The sequence below is a fragment of the Bos mutus genome, chromosome 10 (genome assembly GCF_027580195.1).
Source record: "Bos mutus isolate GX-2022 chromosome 10, NWIPB_WYAK_1.1, whole genome shotgun sequence".
NCBI lineage: Eukaryota > Metazoa > Chordata > Mammalia > Artiodactyla > Bovidae > Bos > Bos mutus.
The window spans coordinates 61,422,103-61,447,071 of NC_091626.1; the positions used below are offsets into that span (position 1 = coordinate 61,422,103).

A 24,969-nucleotide genomic window follows, 5' to 3' on the forward strand; every position below is an offset into this window, starting at 1 on the left:
CTACTCTGCACTGTTTGTCTGTCAACTGGCTCCTGACAGCAGCATCAGCCAAAGCTAAATACCAGTTCACAACTCTTATAAAACATGAAAACTTGTGAAAAGTAAACAGTTGGTTAAGTATCACAGACAATAGTAGAACCTCCTCAAATAACAGAAAGGTAATCCTTCTAACAAATACAGGAAACAAAAGCCTAGGTCAGTAGAACGCTTTCTCAATGTTTCACATAAATGGAGAGTAACTGAGATTTAAGGGAGCCTCAGAATGGTTTTGTTAAATGAAGGCAAAAAAGTTGCCCATGACTTCCAACTACAGGTAACAACAGCCTTGAAAGCAAAGGAGTTACATCTTAATAAAATAGAATAAAGGAAAGTATTCACTTGGTAGGCATTTTGATAGACATCGTCCTTTTAAAATGTGAACAAACTATTTAAGATGGAATGTTGGATGACTTTAGTCTTCCAGTTAAGTAGGTTGTTTTCCGGAGTTACAGTAGGTATTTTGAAAGTCAAGAATTTTTCTTCTTTTTTTTTTTTTTACTGTGATTAGAAAAAACAACACATAAAGTATAAGTTAACCATCTTAACCCTTTTTTCAGTGAGCAGTTCAGCAGTATTGTCTATTTACATTGTTGTGAAACAGATCTTTTTCATCTTGCAAATCTGAAACTTAATGCCAATGAAACAACTCTCCTTTTTCCCCCCTGCTCCCTTCAGCCTTTTATAACCACCATTCTATTTTTTGTTTCTATAAATTTGAAAAATTATGAATTTAAAAAAAATGTTAGTATCAAGAAACATTTATTGATTGCCTACCAGGTGCTGGGCATTGTTCTTGATGCTAGGGCCAAAAAGAGATGCAGGCTAGAGAGAATCCCTAGAGGGTCTTTGTTACACTGGATTTGGAGAGATATAAAAAGATAAATCACAAAAATCAGTGTGTGTTAAGTCTTAAATGAATGATAATCACAGTGAATTCTGTGTGATGCTAACAAGAACGTGCTGTGTTGCTCAGTTTTACTTGAGTGACTGCAGACCCTGCAGTACCGAGGTAACTTAGAGGAGGGAATGTGGGTCAGATAACCTGGGGATGTTGGGTATGAGAGTGTATTTGTTAATATAACCTGGTTATTAGTGAGGGGACAGAATGAGAAGCTGTTCTGCTAGATTAACTTGGGTGTGATTGCCACCTATTTCAAGATTCACAAGCATACCTAGAAAGGTTCCCTGGGGGAAAGTGGCCACATAGAGAAGAATGGGCAAATCCACTTGGTTTATGCCTTTGCCTTATGTGAAGCTAGAGCTGGCAAGCAGCCTTTTTGGGTGTTCTCAGTGCTAATATGCAGAAATAATGTAGTAATGTAGCCCTTGAAGACTTTTCTACCTCTAAATAGCTGCATTTGATGTTTAAGTCACTTTAGAGCAGCAGTCCCCAACCTTTTCGGTATAAGGACCAGTTCTGTGGGAGAATTTTTCCACAGACCAGGGGTGGGGGAGATAGTTTCTGGATGATTCACATGCATTTACATTTATTGTGCACTGTAATCTAATGCTGCCACTGATCTGACAGTAGGTACTGGTCTATGGCCTGGAGGTTGGGGACCCTTGCTTTCAGAGAATGCATAGTTGACATATTTTCTTGAAATGTCTTGGAAACCTCTTTAAGGGGTTCTATAGAGAATGTAAGGGCTTCCCTGGTAGCTCACCTGGGAAAGAATCTGCCTGTAATGCAGGAGACCTCGGTTCGATTACTGGGTTGGGAAGATCCCCTGGAGAAGGGATGGGCTACCCACTCCGGTACTCATGGGCTTCCCTGGTGGCTCAGTCGGTAAAGAAACCTCCTGCAATGTGGGAGACCTGGGTTTGATCCCTGGGTTGGGAAGATCCCCTGGAGGAAGACATGGCAACCCACTCCAGTATTCTTGCCTGGAGAATACCCATGGACCGAGGAGCCTGGCGGGCTGCAGTCCATGGGGTTGAGGGTCAGAGGGGACTGAGCAACTAAGCACAGCACAGCACAGCATAGAGAATGTGAAGGAGTAGAAACATCTGAAACAAAAGCTGAGTGGCCAGATGATGAGGATTTAGTAAATTGCAACTGAGTTGTGTTCACTCATTGGTCCCTTCAGAAAGAGCAGCAGCCTGTTCTTGATAAATCATAGGGGATGCTGATATTTGTCAGGGACTTTGTGGTTCTTTGTATTTGAAATTGCTGAGTAGATTTTGAGCTACTGTAGTGAGGGGATAGGGATTCCCTGATAGTTCAGTTGGTAAAGAATATGCCTGCAGTACAGGAGACAACAGTTCAATCCCTAGGGAAATCTGCTGGAGAAGGAAGGGATAGGCTACCCACTCCAGTATTCTTGGGCTTCCCTTGTGACTCAGCTGGTAAAGAATCCACCTGCAATGTGGGAGACCTGGGTTTGATCACTGGGTTGGGAAGATCCCCTGGAGAAGGGAAAGGCTACCCACTCTGGTATTCTGGCCTGGGGGATTCCATGGACTGTATAGTCCATGGGGTCACAAAGAGTCGGACACAACTGAGCAACTTTCACTTTCAGTGGGGGGATAAATAGGTGAGGAAAGAGTTAAGTGTTTGAATGTTGGAATGGCAAATGACTGTCACAGTGCTACCTGTCAGGCCTGTTGATACCTTATTAACCTTGGCTTCCAGGTCAGAATCACCTGGGGAACATTTAAAATTACCAGTGTGGGGACTTCCCTAGTGGTCCAGTGGATAAGACTGCTCTCCCAATGCAGGGGGTCCAGGTTCGATTCCTGGTCAGGGAACTAGATCCCATGTTGCATACCACAACTAAGATCCAGCACAGCCAAAATAAATAAATATTAAAATAAAAATAAACATGGGTGTACCTGTGGCTGATTCTTGTTGATGTATGACAGAAAACCACAAAATTCTGTAAAGCAATTGTCCTTCAGTTAAAAAATTAAAAATAAAATAAAAAATAAAACTACTAGTGTGCAGATCCCACCCTTGAACAGTTAAGTCAGAATCTCAAAATTTGGGGAAAAGAGCAGATCTAACCATTATTTTTATTAAGTTCTTCAGGTAATTCTAAAGTGCGGCCAGGTCTAAAAGCCCCTTTCGCTATTTACATTTATTAACGTGTATGTAAAATACTTGCTAACTGTATAAAATAAATCTACAGACTTTCCTATTTCTGCCTTCAGATAGATGGTTTTTGTTTTGTTCATTCTTCTTTAGCCAGTTGCAGATTCTAAAGAAATAAATGGAAGGAGGTGGAAGAAAACAGAAAGAGGTCTCATGGCCTTCTTTGAGAAGGGGCATGAGGGGTGGGTAGGAAGCTTTGTTTATTGCATTTCAGGAAGTAGAAAATATGGCATGGTCTCAATCTATCTTAAATTACGTAACTTTGAGGGATGTGATCCATTTGTGTCAAAATAAAGAGGCATATAATACTTTGCATTTAACATGTGTGGGAATTCTTTGCAGAGTAATTAGCATTCCTTTCTTTAGCCTGTATTCAGGGGACACATACCGTTCACACCCTCTCTGTGTTCACATTTTCCAGTGCGTTGGAGAGCTTTTTTTCAATAGAAATCTTTGTCCTTTTCCCAATAAGACTTGAATTATATTTGAAGACATTGAGCATGTCTTTCTTTCTTTTTCTGGCAGGCATTGATTTTAAAATCAGAACGATAGAACTAGATGGAAAGAAAATTAAGCTTCAGATATGGTAAGTAAAAAAAAAAAAAATATATATATATATATATAGCATTTCTACTTTAGTCAGGTACTAAAGCAGGAATGAGAAGGTGAATTGTGGTAAATTAGAGGTATCCTTGGGTAGCTAAAACATCTTTTCTTTACCAGAACCAAGGGGGAATGGGTAAGTATTCGAAAATGTCTAACGCTCACTGCCAGGAGAGATCTGAGAACTCATTCTTCCAAAATGCTAATTTTAGAGGGGAGGAAACTAAATTCTAGAGTATGTCAGTTACTTTTTCCCTGCGGTTGTTGTAGCTGTGAAATTAGATGGGGCAAAGGAGTCAAGTGGTAAGAACCCCAAACAAAGTGCCAATCTGGAGTCAGCCTATATACTAAGAACTTGGAGCTCTTTGCTTCTCTTCTCAGGGCCTTCTTGTCCTCATTTGTAAATTGGTTTGTCAGACTGATGACATCTGAGTTCCCTTCCAGCTCTGATATTTCCTCATTTATTTGCCTATTTCTTCTCCTTCAGTTTAAAATGGGGAACCCTGCACTGGAGAATAAGGGAGGAAAAACTCAGGCCTCTGATCTCTCATGTAATATACGAGGCAAAGGTCTCCTTATGATCAATCAACTCCAACTGGTTTAATTCCTGAAAAATCTGTCAAACTACAGTGAATAAATATGGTTCCTCCAGATTGCCTGGTTGAATATTTCTGGGTTGAACTCACACTCTTTGATTTTTTTTTGAACCTCCTATAAGCCGATCTAAGTTCTTTCAGTGTGAGGCCTTCCATGGAGCCACATAGGTTTGCAGCCTTAAGGAAGGGTTTTGATGGTGTTTACTGACCTGATGTGTGACGACGACAGCAGGAAACAAAGCTTAGACGTTGAGAACATCATAGACTCAGAAGAAAGCAGGCCAAAATAGTCAAGTAATACGTATACGCCAGCTTTTTCCTTGGGCTGTTTTTCTTCTTTGAATTTCAGAACCAGGATAGAACTAGAACATTATATTGAAATCCACCACTTTCCTTTTACAGGAAACTGGGACATAGAGTGGTTAAGTCCATCTGAGGGCGTGTGTCTGGGTTAGTGATAGAACTGGGACAACTACCCCAGTACCCCAGAACCTTGCGTCAGCTTCATGTATTAACCCCAGATAGAGGTTCCCAGTATATTTCATTGCAAGACATTTTGAAGGTTACCACATGCTGCTCTTTTCATCTGTTGCTATTTAATAAGAAGTCAAATATTTTAAAGGTTAAAAAAATTATTTTAAGGGAAAAGCAAAGAGAATGTCTGACTCTGTGCAGTACAGCAGGGTTCCCCAACCCCCAGGCCAGGGACCACTACCATGCCTAGTTAGGAACCAGGCCACACAGCAGGTGGCGAGGGTCGGGCAAGAGAGTGAAGCTTCATCTGTATTCACAGCCACTCCCCATCGCTCACATTACTGCCTGAGCTCTGCCTTCTGTCAGATCAGTGGCAGCATTAGATTCTCATAGGAATGCAAACTTATGTGAGGCACAAACCTTGTGAACTGCACATGCAAGGATCTAGGTTGTGGCACTCCTAATGAGACTCTAATGCCTGATGGTCTGATTCAACATTATGGCAGGTCGTCTAATTATTTTGTTATGTATCACAATGCAATAATAATAGAAATAAAGTGCACAAGAAATACAGTGTGCTCGAGTCATCCTGAAACTGTTCTCCCTGAACCAGTCCGTGGAAAAACTGTCTTCCATGAAACTGGTCCCTGGTGCCAAAAAGGCTGGGAACCACTGCTGTATAGTCTTGATCAGAACAATAAGGAACATTTCTAGGAGCCTGTGGGTGATCAGCTAATTAGAGCTCCATGGCACTATTTATCAGCACTCTTGGCAGCAAAATAGTCTACATTCAGTCTTCATGACCTGCATTCAGGATGGTAGGGTTTCTTCTCCATCCTCACTGCAAAGCTGGTTCTAAATCAGGTAGCATATTAGAATCAAAATATACTTAGTCTGCTCAAAGGTGCTTTGCTTCTGTTTTCTCCATTTGTTTGCTGGGTACCAAATAAGTGCCTGTGGTACCTAATCCTGATCAAGGAGAAGATAGCAAGATAAGATAATGGTGGTGTGAGACCCGGCCCTGCACCAAACAGCCAAGGCCTTGGATACTTGATTCTCACTCAAGTGTATGAGCTGTTTGGGCTTCCCGGGTGGCACTAGTGGTAAAGAACCCACCTGCCAGTGCAGGAGACCTAAGAGACACAGGTTTGATCCCTGAGTTGGGAAGATCCCCTGGAGGGGGGCATGGCAATCCACTCCACTATTCTTGCCTAGAGAATCCCATGGACAGAGGAGCCTGGCGGGCTATAGTCCATGGGGTCACAAAGTGCTGAACACGACTGAATCGACTCAGCACTCAGATGAGCTGTTTAGTGGCAGAGCTGGGCCCACAGCCCACCTGAGCCTGTCTCCTCTTCTGGAGAACATGGATGATGGCAAAACTACCTCATTGGGCTGTGGTGGGCATCATTTGCACACCATCTGAAAGTATTTTGTAAGGTATACATAAATGGTAAGGTATTTATTAACATTTTAAATGACCATATTTTCCTTGGGCCTTCATCTCACTTAAATTTGGTATGCACATATTAGAGTTTCAGTGTATTTCCACAAATGCATCCTTTTTAGAAGCAATCAAATTAAACAATTTAGTTTTGTCTTAGTAACACAGGGAGTGAAATTAGTTCTGGCAGGAAGTGGAAAATTTAGGAATATTGATTTTTCCCAGATACCAAGGAAATTTGACTTCCTTTATAAGAATTGCTTTGGTAAATGTAATTTGAAATGCCAACATTTTTCAGAATGTATTTTAATGGTATGTCATTAGCCAAAAAAGTAAGAATAAATGCAAGTTTATATAACTTGGAGGTGTTGTTCATATTTTGAATTCTTGGTCAACAATTGCATGTTGAACTCCAGGGTCTCATTTAATCACGGGCTCTAGAGCTGAAAAAGTTCTTGAGGAGATCCGTTTTAGCATGCTCTACTGAGCAGAATTTGCACAGTAGTAAGTCCAGCCTGACTGCTTGCTTTGTATAGAAATCAGACTTTCCATCAAAAGAGCAAAATGCCCTAATGATTAGGCATTTATAGAAAGGAATTGAACTGCCTCTAGGAGTCCAAGAATTTACAACTATTCTCTATTCTCTTTCTCTTCTGGTTGACGAACACAGTGTGCCTGTTCGGGCTGTGCGTTTTCTTGTCGCTGCTTTTGTTATCAGAGTCCAAGTTTTTCACCCAAGTCATTGTGAGCTCCTGACAGGCGCCCGTGGCCACGGCCGCCCCCAGTTCACAGACGCACAACAGGCTCTCTTTGTGTCTTGCCCCCTTTTCCCTGAAACCACTGCACTTGTGAGCAGACCGCAATTACATCTTCCTGCAGCTCAGAGTCTCTCGTCAGCGATGTTGTTGATGATTTTTCTAACTACCCTTTCCTTTGTTTCAAATCTTAGGGACACAGCGGGTCAGGAAAGATTTCGAACCATCACGACAGCCTACTATAGAGGAGCCATGGTGAGTGTGTTTTAGGGTTTTGTGGAAGTAAAACATGTATATTCATTCGTCAGGTTTGTAGGATTCAAGCTGGAGTCTCATACATTGAAGAAAATAGATTTTCTGATGTGAAAACAAGGCATTTAAAGGGTGTTTTTATACTGCGTTTAGTAGCTGTGTCCTCAACCATTGGTCTTCATAATATTACTCATGTATTTGGAGATGGGTTAGAACTCCACACATTCTGAGTGATCATATATTTTTGTGCTTTGTCCTTTTATTAATGCCTTTGCCAAATCTGAACAAACCACAAGCTCTGTGACCAAGTATTCATTTCTTGCACCTTCTCCCCCATTCAGCCCTGCCACCACCATACTTTGTCTCTCACCAGATCTACAACATCCGCTCCTATTGGCTCCTCTTTCTGGAGTCTCCTGCACCAGTCTTCTGCCAGCGGGCCAGGAACTAGCCGAAAGATGTGTGACTATCTGAGGCTTAGCATCTGGTGAATCTTTGACTACCAAGTCCTTCCTTGCTACATACTTGCCTTATCCTTGTTATCATAACTTCGTCACTTGGCTATTTTGCATCCTAAGATGCTTCATCTACACAACCCATTCTATTGTTGGCTCATGGTGGATTCTTTGTGGTGCTGCGAGTACAATGGTGAATAAGGCAGTGTAGAAACTGAGCTCTACTGAACCAAACCTAGAACGCCAGACCCAGAGCAGGGCTTTATCTCTGGCTTTTAGGCCTAAGTCACGTATAACTTTGGAGAAGGAAATGGCAACCCACTCCAGTGTTCTTGCCTGGAGAATCCCAGGGACGGGGGAGCCTGGTGGGCTGCCGTCTATGGGGTTGCACAGAGTCGGACACGACTGAAGCGACTTAGCAGCAGCAGCAGCAGCAGCAGCACGTATAACTTAGAGCTTTAAATTATGATGAAATCCCGTATGCTCGGAGAGAAGACTGCACAGTCGAGATCAGGTAGACCAACCTGGTAGACTCTGGGGTGCCAGCTGCCGTCATACCTAGCTTGTTGTGTAAAAGACTTGGTGCTGAGAGTGTCTGGAGGTGCTGGAGCTGTAGGGGTGATGGCTGTCCCTTTGCTGCAGGCAGTTGTGATCTGAACCCACAGGTCCCTCTGTTGTCATGCTGCTCCCCCCGCCTCCTTCACTGCCACTTACCCTCCATTATTTGAGTGCCAGTAATACCCCCCACAGAGGTTGGGAATTCCTTTTGGGAATTCCTTTTTAAAGCTCTCCTGCCTGGGAACTATATACAACTAAGCATTACATATATATATGTTCTCCACCCTATAATACTTTAAGGTTTTAAAAGTCATTATTTTAAGAAGGGCGGTTGTCAACTACTCTCTATTTTGCTTAGATTAGAATCCAAGGGAAGGGACTTACCTTGTGTGAAGAAGTTTGTTTGTTGTTTATTTTCCCCCAGAAAGGATTTTTAAGGGTAAATAAGAACATCTTAACAGGGATGATTTAGAATAGTTCATAGGTAATTTTGATTAGAGGCATCTTTTAAACACAGTTTTTTATTTTGGGGGAGTAATGTATCGATACTACTTACAAGCTTGTTTTCACTAGACAGTGGGCAAGAACACTTAGAGTGTGAAGCAAATGTTTGCCTTGGATGTGTAGCTCTAGCTTATGGTACAAAGCAAGAGGTCATTGAAATATGTTCTTTGAGATTTGAAGATGGTCTGTCTTTTTCATTTATCTACTGCCTAGCCATTTTCACATTATTGCAAGTAATTAGATATCATTGCTATTCTAAAATATATCATCCTTTCCATTTTGACGGTAGGGATTTTTTGTCTCTCTTGCTTTGCTATGATGCCAGGGCCTTATACATAGTAGATGTTCAATAAATACTTGCCAAAGGAGTGAATCAGTGAAAAATTTCAGACCTAGAAACAGTCTTAGACACATCCTCAGGAAACCCTGCTCTACTTGAGTCTTGGATCCTGCATGTCATCCATTTCAGTGGGATGTGGGGTCATCATGTTCTCATTTCCACAGTTGGTGGTTCTGGCAGGTTTAGTTGGGTTGGCTCAGGTGCACAGCACAGTGGCAAGCACACTGCTGTCTGCCACCGTGACAGAGTCCTTGGACCTGCTTCATACTGTTCAGCAACACGTGTAGGCAGAGCAGTAACCCTGATGGACAGTCAGGCTCTGAGGAGAAGAGGGACCATATTCAACATTTCTCAGTACTGTCTGGCTGTTGTTGTTAAAGGTCTGTATACTAAATATATAAAATTTTTAACTGGTGTACCTGAATTTGTATTTCCAACTGATTCATAGTATCAATTAGCCTAAAAACATAGGAAGTAGTCAAAGGGTTTTTGCTACTGAAACCAGATATAAATTAGTAATAGCTGCCAATCATTGAGTCCAAGCTGTGTCCTAGGTTCTAGGTAAGTTAGTTCAGTTCAGTTGAGTCTCTCAGTCGTGTCTGACTATTTGTGACCCCATGGACTGCAGCACACCAGACTTCCCTGTCTATCACCAGCTCCTGGAGCTTACTCAAACTGATGTCCATCGAGTCAGTGATGCCATCCAACTGTCTCATCCTCTGTCGTCCCCTTCTCCTCCCACCTTCAACCTTTCCCAGATCAGGGTCTTCTCCAATGAGTCAGTTCTTTGCATCAGGTGGCCTAACTATTGGAGTTTCAGCCTTAGCATTGGTCCTATTCAAGTGAATATTCAAGACTGATTTTCTTTAGGATGGACTGCTTGGATCTCCTTGCAGTCCAAGGGACTCTCAGGAGTCTTCTCCAACACCACAGTTCAGAAGCATCAGTTCTTCAGGGCTCAGCTTTCTTTATAGTCCAACTTTCGCATCCATACACAGCTACTGAAAAAACCATAGCTTTGACTAGACGGACCTTTGTTGACAAAATAATGTCTCTGCTTCTTAATATGCTGTCTAGCTTGGTCATAGCTTTTCTTACAAGGAGCAAGCGTCTTTTAATTTCATGGCTGCAGTCACCATCTGTAGTGATTTTGGAGGCCCCAAAAATAGTCTGTCACTGTTTCCACTGTTTCACCATCTATTTGCCATGATGAGGCCAGATGCCATGATCTTAGTTTTCTGAACATTAAGCTTTAAGCCAACTTGTCTGTTTTTCCATGTCCAGTTCTAACTGTTGCTTCTTGACCTGCATACAGATTTCTCAGGAGGCAGGTCAGGTGGTCCGTTATTCCCATCTCTTTAAGAATTGTCCACAGTTTGTTGTGATCCACACAGTTAGAGGCTTTGGTGTAGTCAATAGAGTAGAAGTAGATGTTTTTCTGGGACTCCCTTGCTTTTTCTATGATGCAACGGATGTTGGCAATTTGATCTCTGGTTCCTCTGCCTTTTCTAAATCCAGCTCGAACATCTGGAAGTTCATGGATATTCAAACCCCTTATGATTATATGGTGGAAGTGACAAATAGGTTCAAGAGATTAGATCTGATAGAGTGCCTGAAGAACTATGGACAGAGGTTCTTGACATTGTACAGAAGGCAGTGATCAAGACCATCTCCCAGGAAAAGAAATGCAAAAAGGCAAAATGGTTGTCTAAGGAGGCCTTACAAATAGCTTAGAGAAGAAGAGAAGCTAAAAGCAAAGGAAAAAAGGAAAGATATATCCATTTGAATGCAGAGTTCCAAAGAATAGCAAGGAGAGATAAGAAAGCCTTCTTCAGCTATCAGTGCAAAGAAATAGAGGAGAACAATAGAATGGGAAAGACCAGAGATCTCTTTAAGAAAATTAGAAATACCAAGGGAACACTTCATGCAAAGATGGGCTCAATAAAGGATAGAAATGGTACGGACCTAACAAAAGTAGAAGATATTAAAAAGAGGTGGCAAGAATACTCAGAAAAACTAAACAAAAAAGATCTTCATGACCCAGATAACCACAATGGTGTGGTCACTCACCTAGAGCCAGACATCCTGGAATATGAAGTCAAGTCAAGAATAGGAAGCATCACTACGAGCAAAGCTAGTGGAAGTGATGGAATTCCAGTTGAGCTATTTCAAATCCTAAAAGATGATGCTGTGAAAGTGCTGCACTCAATATGCCAGCAAATTTGAAAAACTCATCAGTGGCCACAGGCTGGAAAAGGTCAGTTTTCATTCCAATCCCAAAAAAAGGCAATGCCAAAGAATGTTCAAACTACCGCACAATTATACTCATCTCACATGCTAGCAAAGCAGCGCTCAAAATTCTCCAAGCCAGGCTTCAACAGTACGTGAACCATGAACTTCCAGGTTCTAAGTAAAGTACTTTACAAATAATATGTCAGTTGATCCTCAAAAATCCAATCTGGGGACTTCTGGTGGTCCAGTGGTTAAGAATCTGCCTTACAATGCAAGCAACATGGGTTCAACCCCTGGTTGGGGAACTAAGCTCTCACATACCACAGAGCAACTGAACCTACGTGCGGTAACTATTGTGTCTGTGCGTATGCCCCAGAGCCCAGATGCCACAACTGGAGAAGTGTGCATGTCACGACGAAAGGTCTTGCATGCCATAATTAAGACCTGATGCAGCCAAATAAATAAAAATAAATAACACATATCTTTAAAGTAAATAAATAAATATTGTGGTTTTTTTTTTTTTTTTTAAAAAGGGCCAGTGTGGAAAATATTCTGTCCTCACTTCCCAAATGAGTAAATGCAGACTGAGAGGGACAAAGTAATCTCTCCAGCATCTCCCAGGTAGCATGTGGTGAAGCCCAGCCTGAGCGTCTCTGACTCCAGACTCTGTGCCCTTAACTACTACACTGGGTTTACTTCCTGTGCTAACTGCTCCAGGTACTACTTCACAGACAGAAAGCAGTGAAGATCCAGGTTGACTGTATAGCCCAAGAGGTATTAGAGCTCTGGAAGTATTTTGATTAATTTTAATTGTAGGCAGCCAAGCTGTTTGAATCAGGAATTATTCAGGTTGCATTTTTTTGAGGCATTTAAAAATTGTTGTAAAATATATGTAATATAAAATTTAGCATTTAAATGTATGAAGTGAAGTGAAGTCTCTCAGTCATGTCGGACTCTTTGCGACCCCACGGACTGTAGCCTACCAAGCTTCTCTGTCCACGGGATTTTCCAGGCAATAGTACTGGAATAGATTGCCATTTCCTTCTCCAGGGGATCTTCCCGACCCAGGGATCGAACCTGAGTCTCCCACATTGTAGACAGACGCTTTACCATCTGAGCCAAAGTGTATAGTTCTCCACTTTGATTTTTTTAAATTAAATTTGCTTATTGTAAAATCTTCTTTACAGTGTAGTCAAAGTTAAACATTTCCTTTTGAGGCTAGGAGGAGGGAGGGTAAAGAAAAATGTTGTTTGCCATTTAAATTTAAAGAATATTTATTTTTCTGCTTGTGAAAAGCTTACATGTAATGTTGTTGTTGTTCATTTGCTAAGTCGTGTCCCACTCTTCATGGACTCCAGCACGCCAAGTTTCTCTGTCTTTCAGAATCTCCTGGAAAGTGAAAGTGAGGTCGTGTCCGACTCTTTGTGACCCTATGGACTGTAGCCCACCAGGCTCCTCCATCCATGGAATTTTCTAGGCAAGAATATTAGAGTGGGTTGCCATTTCCTTCTCCAGGGGATCTTCCCAGCCCAGGGATCGAACCCAGGTCTCCCACATTGCAGGCAGATGCTTTACCATCTGAGCCACCAGGGAATCCCTAGTATCTCCTGGAGTTTGCTCAAATCCGTGTCAGTTGAGTTGGTGATGCTATCTAACCATCTCATCCTCTGCCTCTGTCTTCTCTGTTTGCCTTCAGTCTTTCCCAGCATCAGGGAGTTTTCCACTGAGTCGTCTCTTAGCATCAGGTGGCCAATGTACTGGAGTTTCAGCTTCAGCATCAGTCCTTCCAATGTATACTCAGGGTTGATTCCTTTAGGATTGACTAATTTGATCTCCTTGCAGTCCAAGGGACTCCAAAGAGTCTTCTCCAACACCACAGTTTGAAAGCATCAATTCTTCGGTTCTTGGCTTTCTTTATGGTCCATCTCTCACATCCGTACATGACTGCTAGAAAAACCATAGCTCTGACTATACAGACGTTTGTTGGCAAAGTGATGTTTCTACTTTTTAATACGCTGTCTAGGTTTGTCATAGCCTTCCTTCCAAGGAGCAAGAGTGCTTTAATTTCATGGCTGCAGTCACTGTCCACAGTGATTTTGGAGCCCAAGAAAATAACATCTGTCACTGCTTCCACTTTTTCCCCTTCTATTTGCCATGAATTGATGGGACCAGATGCCATGATCTTAGTTTTTTGAATGTTGAGTTTTAAGCCAGCTCTTTTACTTTCCTGTTTCATCCTCATCAAGAGGCTCTTTAGTTCCTCTTCACTTTCTGCCACTAGAGTGGTATCATCTGTGTATTTGAAGTTGTTGATCCTTTTCTTGATTCCGTCTTGTGATTCATCCAGCCCGGCATTTCGCATAATGTATTCTATATATAAGTTAAGTAAACAGGGTGACAATATGCAGCCTTGTTTTAGTGCTTTCCGATTTTGAACCAGTATGTTGTTCCATGTAAGCTTCTAACTGTTGCTTCTTGACCCACTTACAGATTTCTCAGGAGACAGGTAAGGTGATCTCCCATCTCATTAAGAATTTTTTATGGTTCATTGTAATCCACACAGTCAAAGGCTTTAACATAGTCAGTGAAGCAGAAGTAGATGTTTTTCTGGAACTCCCTTGGTTTCTCTATGATCCAACGAATGTTGGCAGTTTGATCTCTGGTTCCTCTGCCTTTTCTAAACCCAGCTTGTGCATCTGAAAGTTCTTGGCTCATGTACTTCTGAAGCCTAGCTTGAAAGATTTTGAGCATAATCTTACTAGTGTGTGAAATGAGCGCAATTGTGTGGTCGTTTGAACATTCTTTGGCACTGCCCTTCTTTGGGATTGGAATGAAAACTGATATTTTCCAGTCTTGTGGCCACTGCTGAATTCGAAAGCTTTAAAAATCCCAAGAAACCATCTTAAAACCCCACGTGAGACATAGCTTCTGTTAACATTTTGCTATGTTTCCTGAATTCTTTCATCTACGTGTACATGTGTGTTGTATATGATTTATGTTTATTTATATTTATATTTTTATTTATAAAGTTGGAAACCAGACCCTGAAAGATTTTGCCTACTATTTAAGGAATTTTAATATAATTAAGAGTACAATGGAGAGATGCTAAAGGATTTTAAGCAATGAGGTGATAACCCTGGTGAAAGCAGGGAGACCTAAGTCACCCAGGTAAAGGCTAATTGATGAAAATGTGAATAAGGCCATGCATGTAGGGTATCGGATTGTGGAAATATTGAGAGTGTTGAGTCCATAGGACTTAGTGACTGGTGGTAGAGGAAATTACTCCAGGGGTCTGCTTGTGCAGGCTGGCAGGGTTGAGTGAGTGAGTAAAAGTCGCTCAGTCATGTCTGACTCTTTGCGACACCATGGACTATACAGTTGGAGAAGGCAATGGCACCCCACTGCAGTACTCTTGCCTGGAAAATCCCATGGATGGAGGAACCTGGTAGGCTGCAGTCCATGGGGTCGCTAAGAGTTGGACACGACTGAGCGACTACTTTCACTTTTCACTTTCATGCATTAGAGAGGGAAATGGCAACCCACTCCAGTGTTCTTGCCTGGAGAATCCCAGGGACAGGGGAGCCTGGTAGGCTGCCGTCTGTGGGGTCTCACAGAGTCGGACACGACTGAAGTGACTTGGCAGCAGCAGCAGGACTATACAGTCCATGGAGTTCTCCAGACCAGAATACTGGAGTGGGTAGCCTTTCCCTTCTCCAGGGGATATCTCAATCCAGGGATTGAATCCAGATCTCCCGCATTGCAGACGGATTCTTCACCAGCTGAGCCACAAGGGGAGCCCTACAGGGTTGTACTGCACTTGAGAGCGGAGGGAGAAAGAGAAGATTTGGAGGGGACAAAGACAACTTTCTGTTTCGCTTAGCTGAGTTTTCGGTAACCAAATGGGCCATCTGGGAGCTGATGTCCAATCAGTGTTCTCCAGGGCACCCTGACCCCTGTCTTTGTCTTCAGCTTTATCTTGTGCCCTTCTCCCATTGGATCCAGGCACTCTTTTTTTGTTTTGTTTTATAATGTTTATTCATTTATTTGAGTGTGCTGGGTCTTAGTTGCAGCACACGGGATCTTCAGTCTTCCTGGCAGTCTCTAAGATCTTTAGTTGGTACATGTGGGATCTAGTTCCCTGACCAGGATCGAACCCCAGCCTCTTGGATTGGGAGCTCATCGTCTTAGCCATTGGACCACCAGTAAAGTCCCTCAAACCGGGGCACTCTTGCCACGCTGACCGTCTTTACTCAATCTAATAGGTTCTGGGCCTTTCTGGAGAGCAAGATAATTTATCCCATTTCTGTGATATTCCAGACACTGAGGGTTTCCCCTCTTCACCCCAGCCTCTATCCCTGTGCCCAGTTCAAATCTTCTCAGTCCTCAGGCCTTGGCTTTAATGTCATTTTCTCAGGGAAACCCTCCGTGAACCACCCTAGCCCCTCAACCAGATTAGATTAGCATTTTCACTCAGAACTCCTCAGCCTTCTTTATAGATTGTCTAAATTATAATTAATTATATAACTAGTGGTTCGTTGTTTTCTTTGCCAACCGTCCATAAGAAGAAGGGAACTTGTCTGTCTTATTTACTACTGGTAGCATTTGTTACACTATCAGGCACATAGTAGGTAGGTTGAAATGGATAGATAGAGGTGGATCTAGCACTTAATATGCAAGTGCAGTCTTGTGATATAGATTTTGAAATGGGTAGCATACAAGTGTCAGCTGAAACATTTAGAAGATTAACTGTTTAAAATACCAGACATGGGGTCTTCCAAAATATGATGATTGTGCCTTCATTAAACTGTGTAACAAATGCATTATATTTTGAGTGTCTGTGATTTACTTTTTTTAGATTAGTAACATTTGATCAGTTCATATAAAAAGAAATAACTCTAAAGTTGTGTGGTTATAGTCTTAGAATAAGTGTAAGAAGCAAAAGGACTTCCCTGGTGGTCTAGTGATTAAGACTCCATGCTTCCAATGCAGGGGACTCAGGTTTAATCCCTGTTTGAGGAATTAAGATCCCACATACTGTGTGATGTGGCCAAAAAAATTAAAAAAAATTTTTTTAAGAGTAAGAAGCAAGATACTTTCTGCTTAGAATAAATAAGTGCACAGCAGAAGTGATCCCCTCTTACCTTCAGTGTTATCTCTGCTGCTGCTGCTGCTAAGTTGCTTCAGTCGTGTCCGACTCTGTGCGACCCCATAGACAGCAGCCCACCAGGCTCCCCCGTCCCTGGGATTCTCCAGGCAAGAACACTGGAGTGGGTTGTCATTTCCTTCTCCAATGCATGAAAGTGAAAAGTGAAAGTAAAGTTGCTCAGTCGTGTCTGACTCTTTAGTGACCCCATGGACTGCAGCCTACCAGGCTCTTCGGTCCATGGAATTTTCCAGGCAAGAGTACTGGAGTGGGGTGCCATTGCCTTCTCCGAGTGTTATCTCTATTTTAACGTAAATATCCTGCTAGCTTTAATTGGTACCAGTTCTCATCCTATGAGGTCAGGTAGAAAGGGTGTATCACCTTTACCATAATCACTAATTCATTAAAGGTTAACAGTGGAAAAATGTAAACAGAATTTATTTACATGGTGAGACAATGGAAGATTTTATTTATTTATTTTGTTTCTCTGTATTTTAAACTTTTATTATAAATTCCTTTTATAAAGACAGAAAAAGGACGAACACAGAGTTCCTGGAAGAGAAGATACATTGATGTGATATTCTTTGCTTTAAAATGTATAAAGCACTAAATAAAGATCTTTTTTTTTCCTCTTATAGGGAATTATGCTTGTCTATGACATCACAAATGAGAAGTCCTTTGACAATATTAAAAATTGGATAAGAAACATTGAAGAGGTAGGTATGGGAAAGACAGTGGATACTGGAGAAGAATCCTGCTGGGTGCTTATAGAGGGCTCGCTCCTTCTGTCTCCCTGTCACGTAGCTGAGCTGCTGGAAGCAGGGTGCAGGCAGGTTAGACCCTTCACTCTGAGGAGTACCAGGGACAGTAACATCTCTGGTACTGCCAGTCTGACTGCTCCGTTGGCCTAGGGAGTGCAGACAGAGGTGCAGTTTCACAGAATTTTAAACTTGTTCCCAATCTTGAAAATAATTTAATCTAAAAAACCCCTCTTTTACACATGAGAAGACTCAGGTCAGAAAGAGGTAACTTGGCATGTGCTCTTAGAGCCTTTAAAAAGGAGTTGTTGTCATTCAGTCTCTGTGTCATGTCTGACTCTTTGCGACCCCATGGATTGTCTGGTTCTCGGGTTCTGTCTGTTCCCTCATACTGTTTGACTGGAAGAAATATGTCCTTATTCTGGTAACTCATTTTGCCCTTCTAATATTTTGTTCATCTTAGATATTTAAAATTTGATTTAATTCCACTTTGATTGGTACTGAGACCTTTTTTTTAATGTCTCTGACATTTCAGACTCTGAAATAATTTCATACACATTTATATTAAACCATGTGAATTTATTGTTTAAGTAGTTCAAAATCCAGAATACCTTCTGCATTGGCTCTCTTGGTACTGAGATTCTCTCCTTTCTTTGACCCAGACTAACATTTGGGAGTTTTATTGTTGGATAACTATAGGTTTTATTTTTGTTTGTTCATGTACCAAAGAAGACCTAAGAATGACTACAAGGCCTTTGGGGGAAAAGTTATGCTATAACTTTCCCCTCCTCTCATTTAAAAATTTTTCCTCTGAATCAGGTTTTGTGTTGAGTAAGAGACTATTTGTTTTGCAATTAAATTTATGGATCTGCTTCTGACAGGTTAAGATTTGCCTACTGGACAGCTGTGTTTTTCTCATGTTGTCTCCTAATATACTGCTTTATCCCTGCAGCATGCCTCTTCAGATGTTGAAAGAATGATCCTGGGTAACAAATGTGATATGAATGACAAAAGACAAGTATCAAAAGAAAGAGGAGAGAAGGTAAATTTGAACTGAATAAATGAAGATTGGAGTCTGTTCATGTTAAGCATTCATTTTCATACTATTATTTATTGATTTAAGTTTTTGAAATATCTATATTTTAATCCATTAAAAAGCCAGCAGACAGTTGTAATCCATACTTGAATGGTATGAATTAGTATTCAAGCTCCAACTCCATACACTGTGTAGTCATGACTCATTCTTCAAGAATTTGCTCTTTTCTGGGAGATACAATTTGGTCCTTTTTCAGATTCGTGCAGCTGAGAGTTCAGGCTGTTTCTTCCGTATCTGTGTGCAAATGCCCAGTTCTGAAGTTAAACCAATTCCTTCTCTTAGAAAAAAAGTCAGAGGATAGGTAAAGTTTCAACAGTAATCATTTTTCAGTTCATTATTTTTTTTTCCAAGAATATTTTACTACACATTAGATTTAGGTCATTATGAATAAACTCTTTTTAAACTCATTGAGCTTTAGATATTTATATTTATAACCCTTTCTCTCTTTTGTGTCCTGCAAAACAAGTCTATTATACATATATATTCATTTCTATGACATTTTCCAAACTGACTTAAAGGCTTCAATTTTTTAAGTCTTGTAATTTTGCTTTAGCTTTTTTAGCTTTTTTTTTTTTTTTTTTTTTTAGGGGTACAGGCAAAATGCATTTTGTTTTTTTAATCTGACTATACACTTTTCTCGCCTGAAAACACTTAGTCTTGTTGCAAATGAACTGGGAATTCTTTGGAAATAGATGGGAATGTAGAAGAATTCACAATTTGCCACGATAATAGAAACCCAAGCAATGAGATTTTAAGTTTTAGTATTTTAAGCTTTAGTTCTTTTATGCAGTTTAATAAAATTTATTTATTTTATTTATTAAAATAATATGTATTATCTTAAATATCCAATGTATTAAGAAAATAATGAAAACTTACAATAGTAATTGCTGGAGATTTGTAATTTGAAGGCAAATGTATCCCAAATTTATGGTAGAGGTGAGTGTCTAATATGTTTTCTAGTGATTAGAGAACTAAAGATATAGTAGAAAAAAAGAGAAGTACTCAAGTTATGTTTGGAGAGGAAGTGGTGCCATTTTAGTTACTTATGATGATGGAACTGGATCTCTAAATTTCAAACACAATAGAAGAAAGCAAAGAAATTTGAGGACCACAGGAGTTCTGAACTAAGTACTCTCCCTTTGGGACTTTGGAAAACCTAAAAAAATATAAATGCTCTATATGTTCAAGAAGCTTGCCCTGAATTTCATTGTTCCTCTTTTGTCTTTCAGTTAGCAATTGACTATGGGATTAAATTCTTGGAGACGAGTGCAAAATCCAGTATGAATGTAGAAGAGGTGAGAAGGAAATGTTTGGTGACTCGTTACGTAGTAGCGTTCATGTCTTGGTGCCTGCGTTCAACTCTCCGAGCCTTGATATTTCCTGACTTAGTGAATGCTTCCATTTCCATTTCATAAACTTTTGTGCTTCTGTTACGAGGACTGTGGTTGCTAGATTTCTAGCACCTGTCTTTCACTTGGCATATATTAGGTCGCTTCATTAGAGTCACTGGACAGAAGATGGCAGTTCAGGTTCAGTGCAGTTTTGCCCTTTGTTTGGGAAGCTGGAAATCCTGCTGCTGTGGTCTCTGCTCATTCATCATTGTTCATGTCATCCTACACCAACTTGTAGCACAGAGTCTTAATTCCTTTCATGTCTGCACTCTCAAGAGACAATTCAACTGTTAGCTTACTGAACAGATTCCCTTAGAATACATGCTTGAAGTCAATTAAGCATGATCCCTTTTAATACAATGGCATTAAATAGATGTAAGAAACTGTGTTCATCAGAGAGTAGTTTTAATAAGTTTTCAGTGAGTTAACTGTTAAAACCAAATTATCTAAAGTCTTCTAAGAAATAGATTTTCTTTAGAAGGGCAGAATGTTGATAATATTTTCTTTTTTAAAAACATTTTTTAAATTGATCATAAAAATAATACATATATGTTAATACATGTCATTTACTTAACAGTAATACTGAGGGTTTCGTAAACATTTACTTTCTCAAGCTAAGTCACTGTTCACCGTGACATCATGACTGCAAATTGAGACTTTAATGACTTGACTCATGGTCACTGATCAGAACTTTTTCTTTCTTTTAAATAACTAATGGTCATTTTTTCAGGTAGGGGGTGTTAGGAAACAGGAAACCTCTTCTGATTTATTTATTGGAGAACAGAAAAGTAGAAAAATGCTTCCTTTTGCTTGCAACAAAAGGATTTCCTTTCATGCAAAAGAGAGGAGCCTCTTCAGTCAGCTTTAATGGTGGAGACAGGAGAGAAACTTGCTCTGAGATGTGGTAGGACTGTGCCACAGAACATTTTCTGTACCCTGACTACAGTCTCCACTAGTCCTGTGCCCTGATCTCACCTGTGACTTAAAGAGAATATTGAATTGTGAATTCCCTGGCAGTCCAATTGTTAGGATTTGCACTTTTACTGCTGAGGGCCCAAGTTCAATCCCTGGTCAGGGAACTAAGATATCCTACAAGGCACGTGGCATGGCCAAAGAAAAAAGAGAAAGAGAGCACACTGAGCTCTCTCTATGGAAATACTGACCTGGAGATTGCTCAGGCTGCTTATTCTAGTCAGGTTTCCTGCAGAGATTAGCAGTTTTCCCAGAGCTTTAACTTAAGCTCAAAAACTGGGATAGGATTACTTAGAAACTTTGACTCACAGGTGACCAGTGTGACAGTGAGACACTGACAAAGTGATAATAGTAGTTATCGTATTGCTTCTTTTTGACTGGTTTGGGAATAATAACCCTGCTGGACATGTTTGGGGACGTGAGGAATTGTTGGGAACAGATTGACATAGCAGTGGGTTTAGCATGGAGACAACTGAAGAAGCCTTAAGAATCCTGGCTCTGTAGAAGCAAAGTCAGGATGATAAGTTTTAAAAACATTTGACTTAGAGTTGGGTCAAGACACACTAGGCGTAAAATGCCACTGAGATTTTGTCCTGCCACCACTGGAACTTATTACCATAGTGGGGAATTTAGTTGAGCGTAGAAACTCTTGAGATTTGGGGGGGTTGAGACATGAGAGGTTCTATGTTTTCAGGGATAAGAGTGAAAGTCATTTGAAAGAGAGGAAGTTGGGAATAAAGGGTAGAAATTTTTATGAAAATAGATTTCAGAGCTGTGAAAGTGAAATGAAAGTGTTAGTCACTCAGTTCTGTCTGACTCTGTGACTCCATACACTGTAGCCTGTCCATGGAATTCACCAGGCAAGAATACTTGAGTGGGTTGCCATTTCCTTCTCCAGGGGATTTTTCTGACTCAGGGATCAAACCTGGGTCTCCTGCATTGCAGGCAGATTCTTTACTGTCTGAGCCACCAGGGAAAATTATTGCTTCAGTTATTAAGCAGATATTCATCATCTCCTATACCAGAAACTATGCCCTGACTTTGGGGACACACAAGTGCTGTAGAGCCTCTGCCTCGCAACTCAACAGGTGTCATATTAGGAACTTGTGCCGATGTTTGTGGGTTTTTTTTTTTTTAATATTTTACTTATTTGGCGGCGTTGAGTCTAAGCTGCATCATGTGGGGTCTTCATTGCATCATGCAGGTCTTTTGTTGCAGTGCACAGACTCTTCTAGTTGTGGCACATGGGCTCTAAAGCATGCAGGCTTCAGCAGTTGCAGCGCTCAGGCTTAGTTGCTCCGTGGCATGTGGGATCTTAGTTCCCCATCCAGGGAGCGAACCTGTGTCCCCTGCTTTGCAGGGTAGATCTTAACTACTGGACCACCACGGAAGTCCCAGTGCCAGATGTTATGTGCAGAAAATATTTGATGAATGACAGTTTGATTATATTGGAAAACCTTTATGATAAAATTGAAAAGTTACAGTAGTCATGTGTCTACTGATTGCAGTTATGTTCTTTTTCTCAATTAAAAACATTAAAGTAATATATTTTTATTCTATAATGAAATAAATCTACATTTCTAATTTAAAAGATAAACATATAATAATGAAATCTTTTGGTTTATCTTTTAGGCATTTTTTACACTTGCACGAGATATAATGACAAAACTCAACAGAAAAATGGTTTGTATAATATATAATTTTATTTTCCTTATGCTGTGTTTAAATAAATTTTCTTATTTATGTTATTTATTTAATTAAAGAAAAGGCATATATTCACATTAAGTCATTTTTTCCCTGTCTTACCTTTTATCCCAGTTAAATTTTGATTCTTATTTCTGTTTCCTCCGATTTTTTTTTTTTTTTCTGAACTGCAACTCTTTCAGTTCTTTCCTCTGGCTCCATAAGTGGTCTTTGATTGAATTTTGTTCAGAATAATTAAAGTAATAATGGCACAAATTAAATATTTTAATCTCTCTCTGTGTCTGTATATAACTATGATTTTGAAGTTGCTCAAGTCTGCTTCAATTTGAAACAATCTCAGTGATGACTCATTAGGACAACCTGAAAAGTTTGGTTTACCCTAAATCTTGCATGTAATTGTATACCTTATGTTACCAGCTCTTCTTGCCTCTAACAGGATTGCCTGTTCAGTTCAGTTCAGTCCCTCAGTCGTGTCCGACTCTTTGCGACCCCATGAATCGCAGCACACCAGGCCTCCCTGTCTATCACCAACTCCTGGAGTTCACTCAGACTCACATCCATTGAGTCAGTGATGCTATCCAGCCATCTCATCCTCTCTCGTCCCCTTCTCCTCCTGCCCCCAATCCCTCCCAGCATCAGAGTCTTTTCCAATGAGTCAACTCTTCACATGAGGAGCCCAAAGTACTGGAGTTTCAGCTTTAGCATCATTCCTTCCAAAGAAATCCCAGGGCTGATCTCCTTTAGAATGGACTGGTTGGATCTCCTTGCAATCCAAGGGACTCTCAAGAGTCTTCTCCAACACCACAGTTCAAAAGCATCAATTCTTCGGCGCTCAGCCTTCTTCACAGTCCAACTCTCACATCCATACATGACCACAGGAAAAACCATAGCCTTGACTAGACGGACCTTTGTCGGCAAAGTAATGTCTCTGCTTTTGAATATGCTATCTAGGTTGGTCATAACTTTCCTTCCAAGGAGTAAGCGTAGTATCTTAACATCATCTCCATCATTATCCTTGATACTTTACACTCTTGTGGTTATAATTTCTTTGGACTGGAAATAGGAACTTCCTAACCAAAATGTTGTTAATGTATTAGGTGCTCACCTTAAAATATTTTTCCCATTTTAACCCACCGTTTCCAAAGAAATAAAAAACATAAGAGCTTAGCTAGTTCCCTTCCTAATTAGACTACTGAGTACAAATTTATGAGCATGGTTAGATATTTTTATTTTTTAGATAATTGGGCTCAAACCATGAGACTTTTATCTCCTTGGTAACTTCATTTTCTGTTTTTCAGAACGACAGCAATTCATCAGGGGCAGGTGGACCAGTGAAAATAACAGAAAACCGATCGAAGAAGACCAGTTTCTTCCGTTGTTTGCTCCTTTGATGAACTCTTTATGAGAGACTGCAGCACACCTTGAGGACCCTCTCCTGCTTCTCTGAAAGCACAGGTCACCCAGCCTCAGAACCATCCTGCCTGGCTGCTACTGAGAGCACCGCTGAACCTATACCTAGATTCTGCACACTGAGTGTGCAGTGGATTCCAGCCTTATGGCCCATCAGGATAACAGGCTTCTCTCTTCAAACGTGGAAGCCATGAAGTGGAGACACGTGCCGGACTTAACTTGTTTTTCCTCTGTTTTATTGCGTGTTGCAGAAGCTGCTATCTTTTTCTTTTTCACTTTGCACATCAGTGTTAGCCTTTCATTGTTACAGCACAATCTGAGATTCTTATCTGCACACTTCTGACATGAAGTTCTAGACAAATTTGCTTTGGGGAATGTTTTTTAAAAAAGAGTAGAACATTTAAAGCAGAAGTTAATATACTAAAATTTTAGGACATTTGGTCTGGTTCATATGGCCAAATGTTATTGCATTGATAGCATTTGTTTAAAGGCTCTGGTTTTCTTAAATAAGAGTCATTAAATTTTGATAAAAGTTTATCTTAGAAATTCCTAAAAATGCCCATCAGAGGCCACAGTTTATTTCTTTAGATTATTCAGAGTTTTTCTTCATTCCTGACCTTTTTGCCGAAGAGTCTGAGTAGCTGAATAAATCATTTTTTTAATTGATTACTTCTGCCTAATCTATTGAAGCTGCATTTGGAAACCATCTTAATGTCACTTTTCTTGAGATTTGTATTCCCTCCTCTTTCCTACATTTGACCTATTATAATCACTCACCTAAGACATATTTGAACACTGCTGTCTGTTTCTACATGTAAACTTCTTGAGCTGGAATTTTACATAGGCAGAGAGTTAGTTTAGGGTTTTATTTCAGCATCTAATTGATGTTTTGTCACATCAGCATATGTCATATAGCTCTTCCTAGACTCGCTCTTAGCTTGCTGGTTTAGTAGTAATGTCCAGTTCTTACCATAATCCCTGTCTGAAGAGTTAGATTCAGACTCAGTTCACAGAAAGCTTACCCATAGGGAGAGAGGTTAACTTGTGGATGTAATTTTATAGAGATAGTTGTTGGTAATGGTAGAAATGATTTTTTTTTTAATTGGACTTTTATTATTATTAAGAGTAATTAGTTCTAGTGCATCCTCTAGG

At 40.4% G+C, this 24,969-nt stretch overlaps 1 protein-coding gene across 1 annotated transcript in view; it reads left to right on the forward strand.

Moving 5' to 3' along the window:
* The window catches only part of RAB8B (RAB8B, member RAS oncogene family), a 66,681-nt gene extending 42,197 nt beyond the window's left edge, over nucleotides 1-24,484 (forward strand). The window contains exons 2-8 of the mRNA XM_005894522.3: nucleotides 3,656-3,716; nucleotides 7,197-7,257; nucleotides 17,125-17,202; nucleotides 18,197-18,286; nucleotides 19,570-19,635; nucleotides 22,336-22,386; nucleotides 23,706-24,484. Coding sequence (XP_005894584.1) covers nucleotides 3,656-3,716; nucleotides 7,197-7,257; nucleotides 17,125-17,202; nucleotides 18,197-18,286; nucleotides 19,570-19,635; nucleotides 22,336-22,386; nucleotides 23,706-23,798 — 500 coding nt within the window. The 3' untranslated portion in view covers nucleotides 23,799-24,484. The remainder of the gene's footprint in view (nucleotides 1-3,655; nucleotides 3,717-7,196; nucleotides 7,258-17,124; nucleotides 17,203-18,196; nucleotides 18,287-19,569; nucleotides 19,636-22,335; nucleotides 22,387-23,705) is intronic.
* Nucleotides 24,485-24,969: the final 485 nt, after the last annotated feature.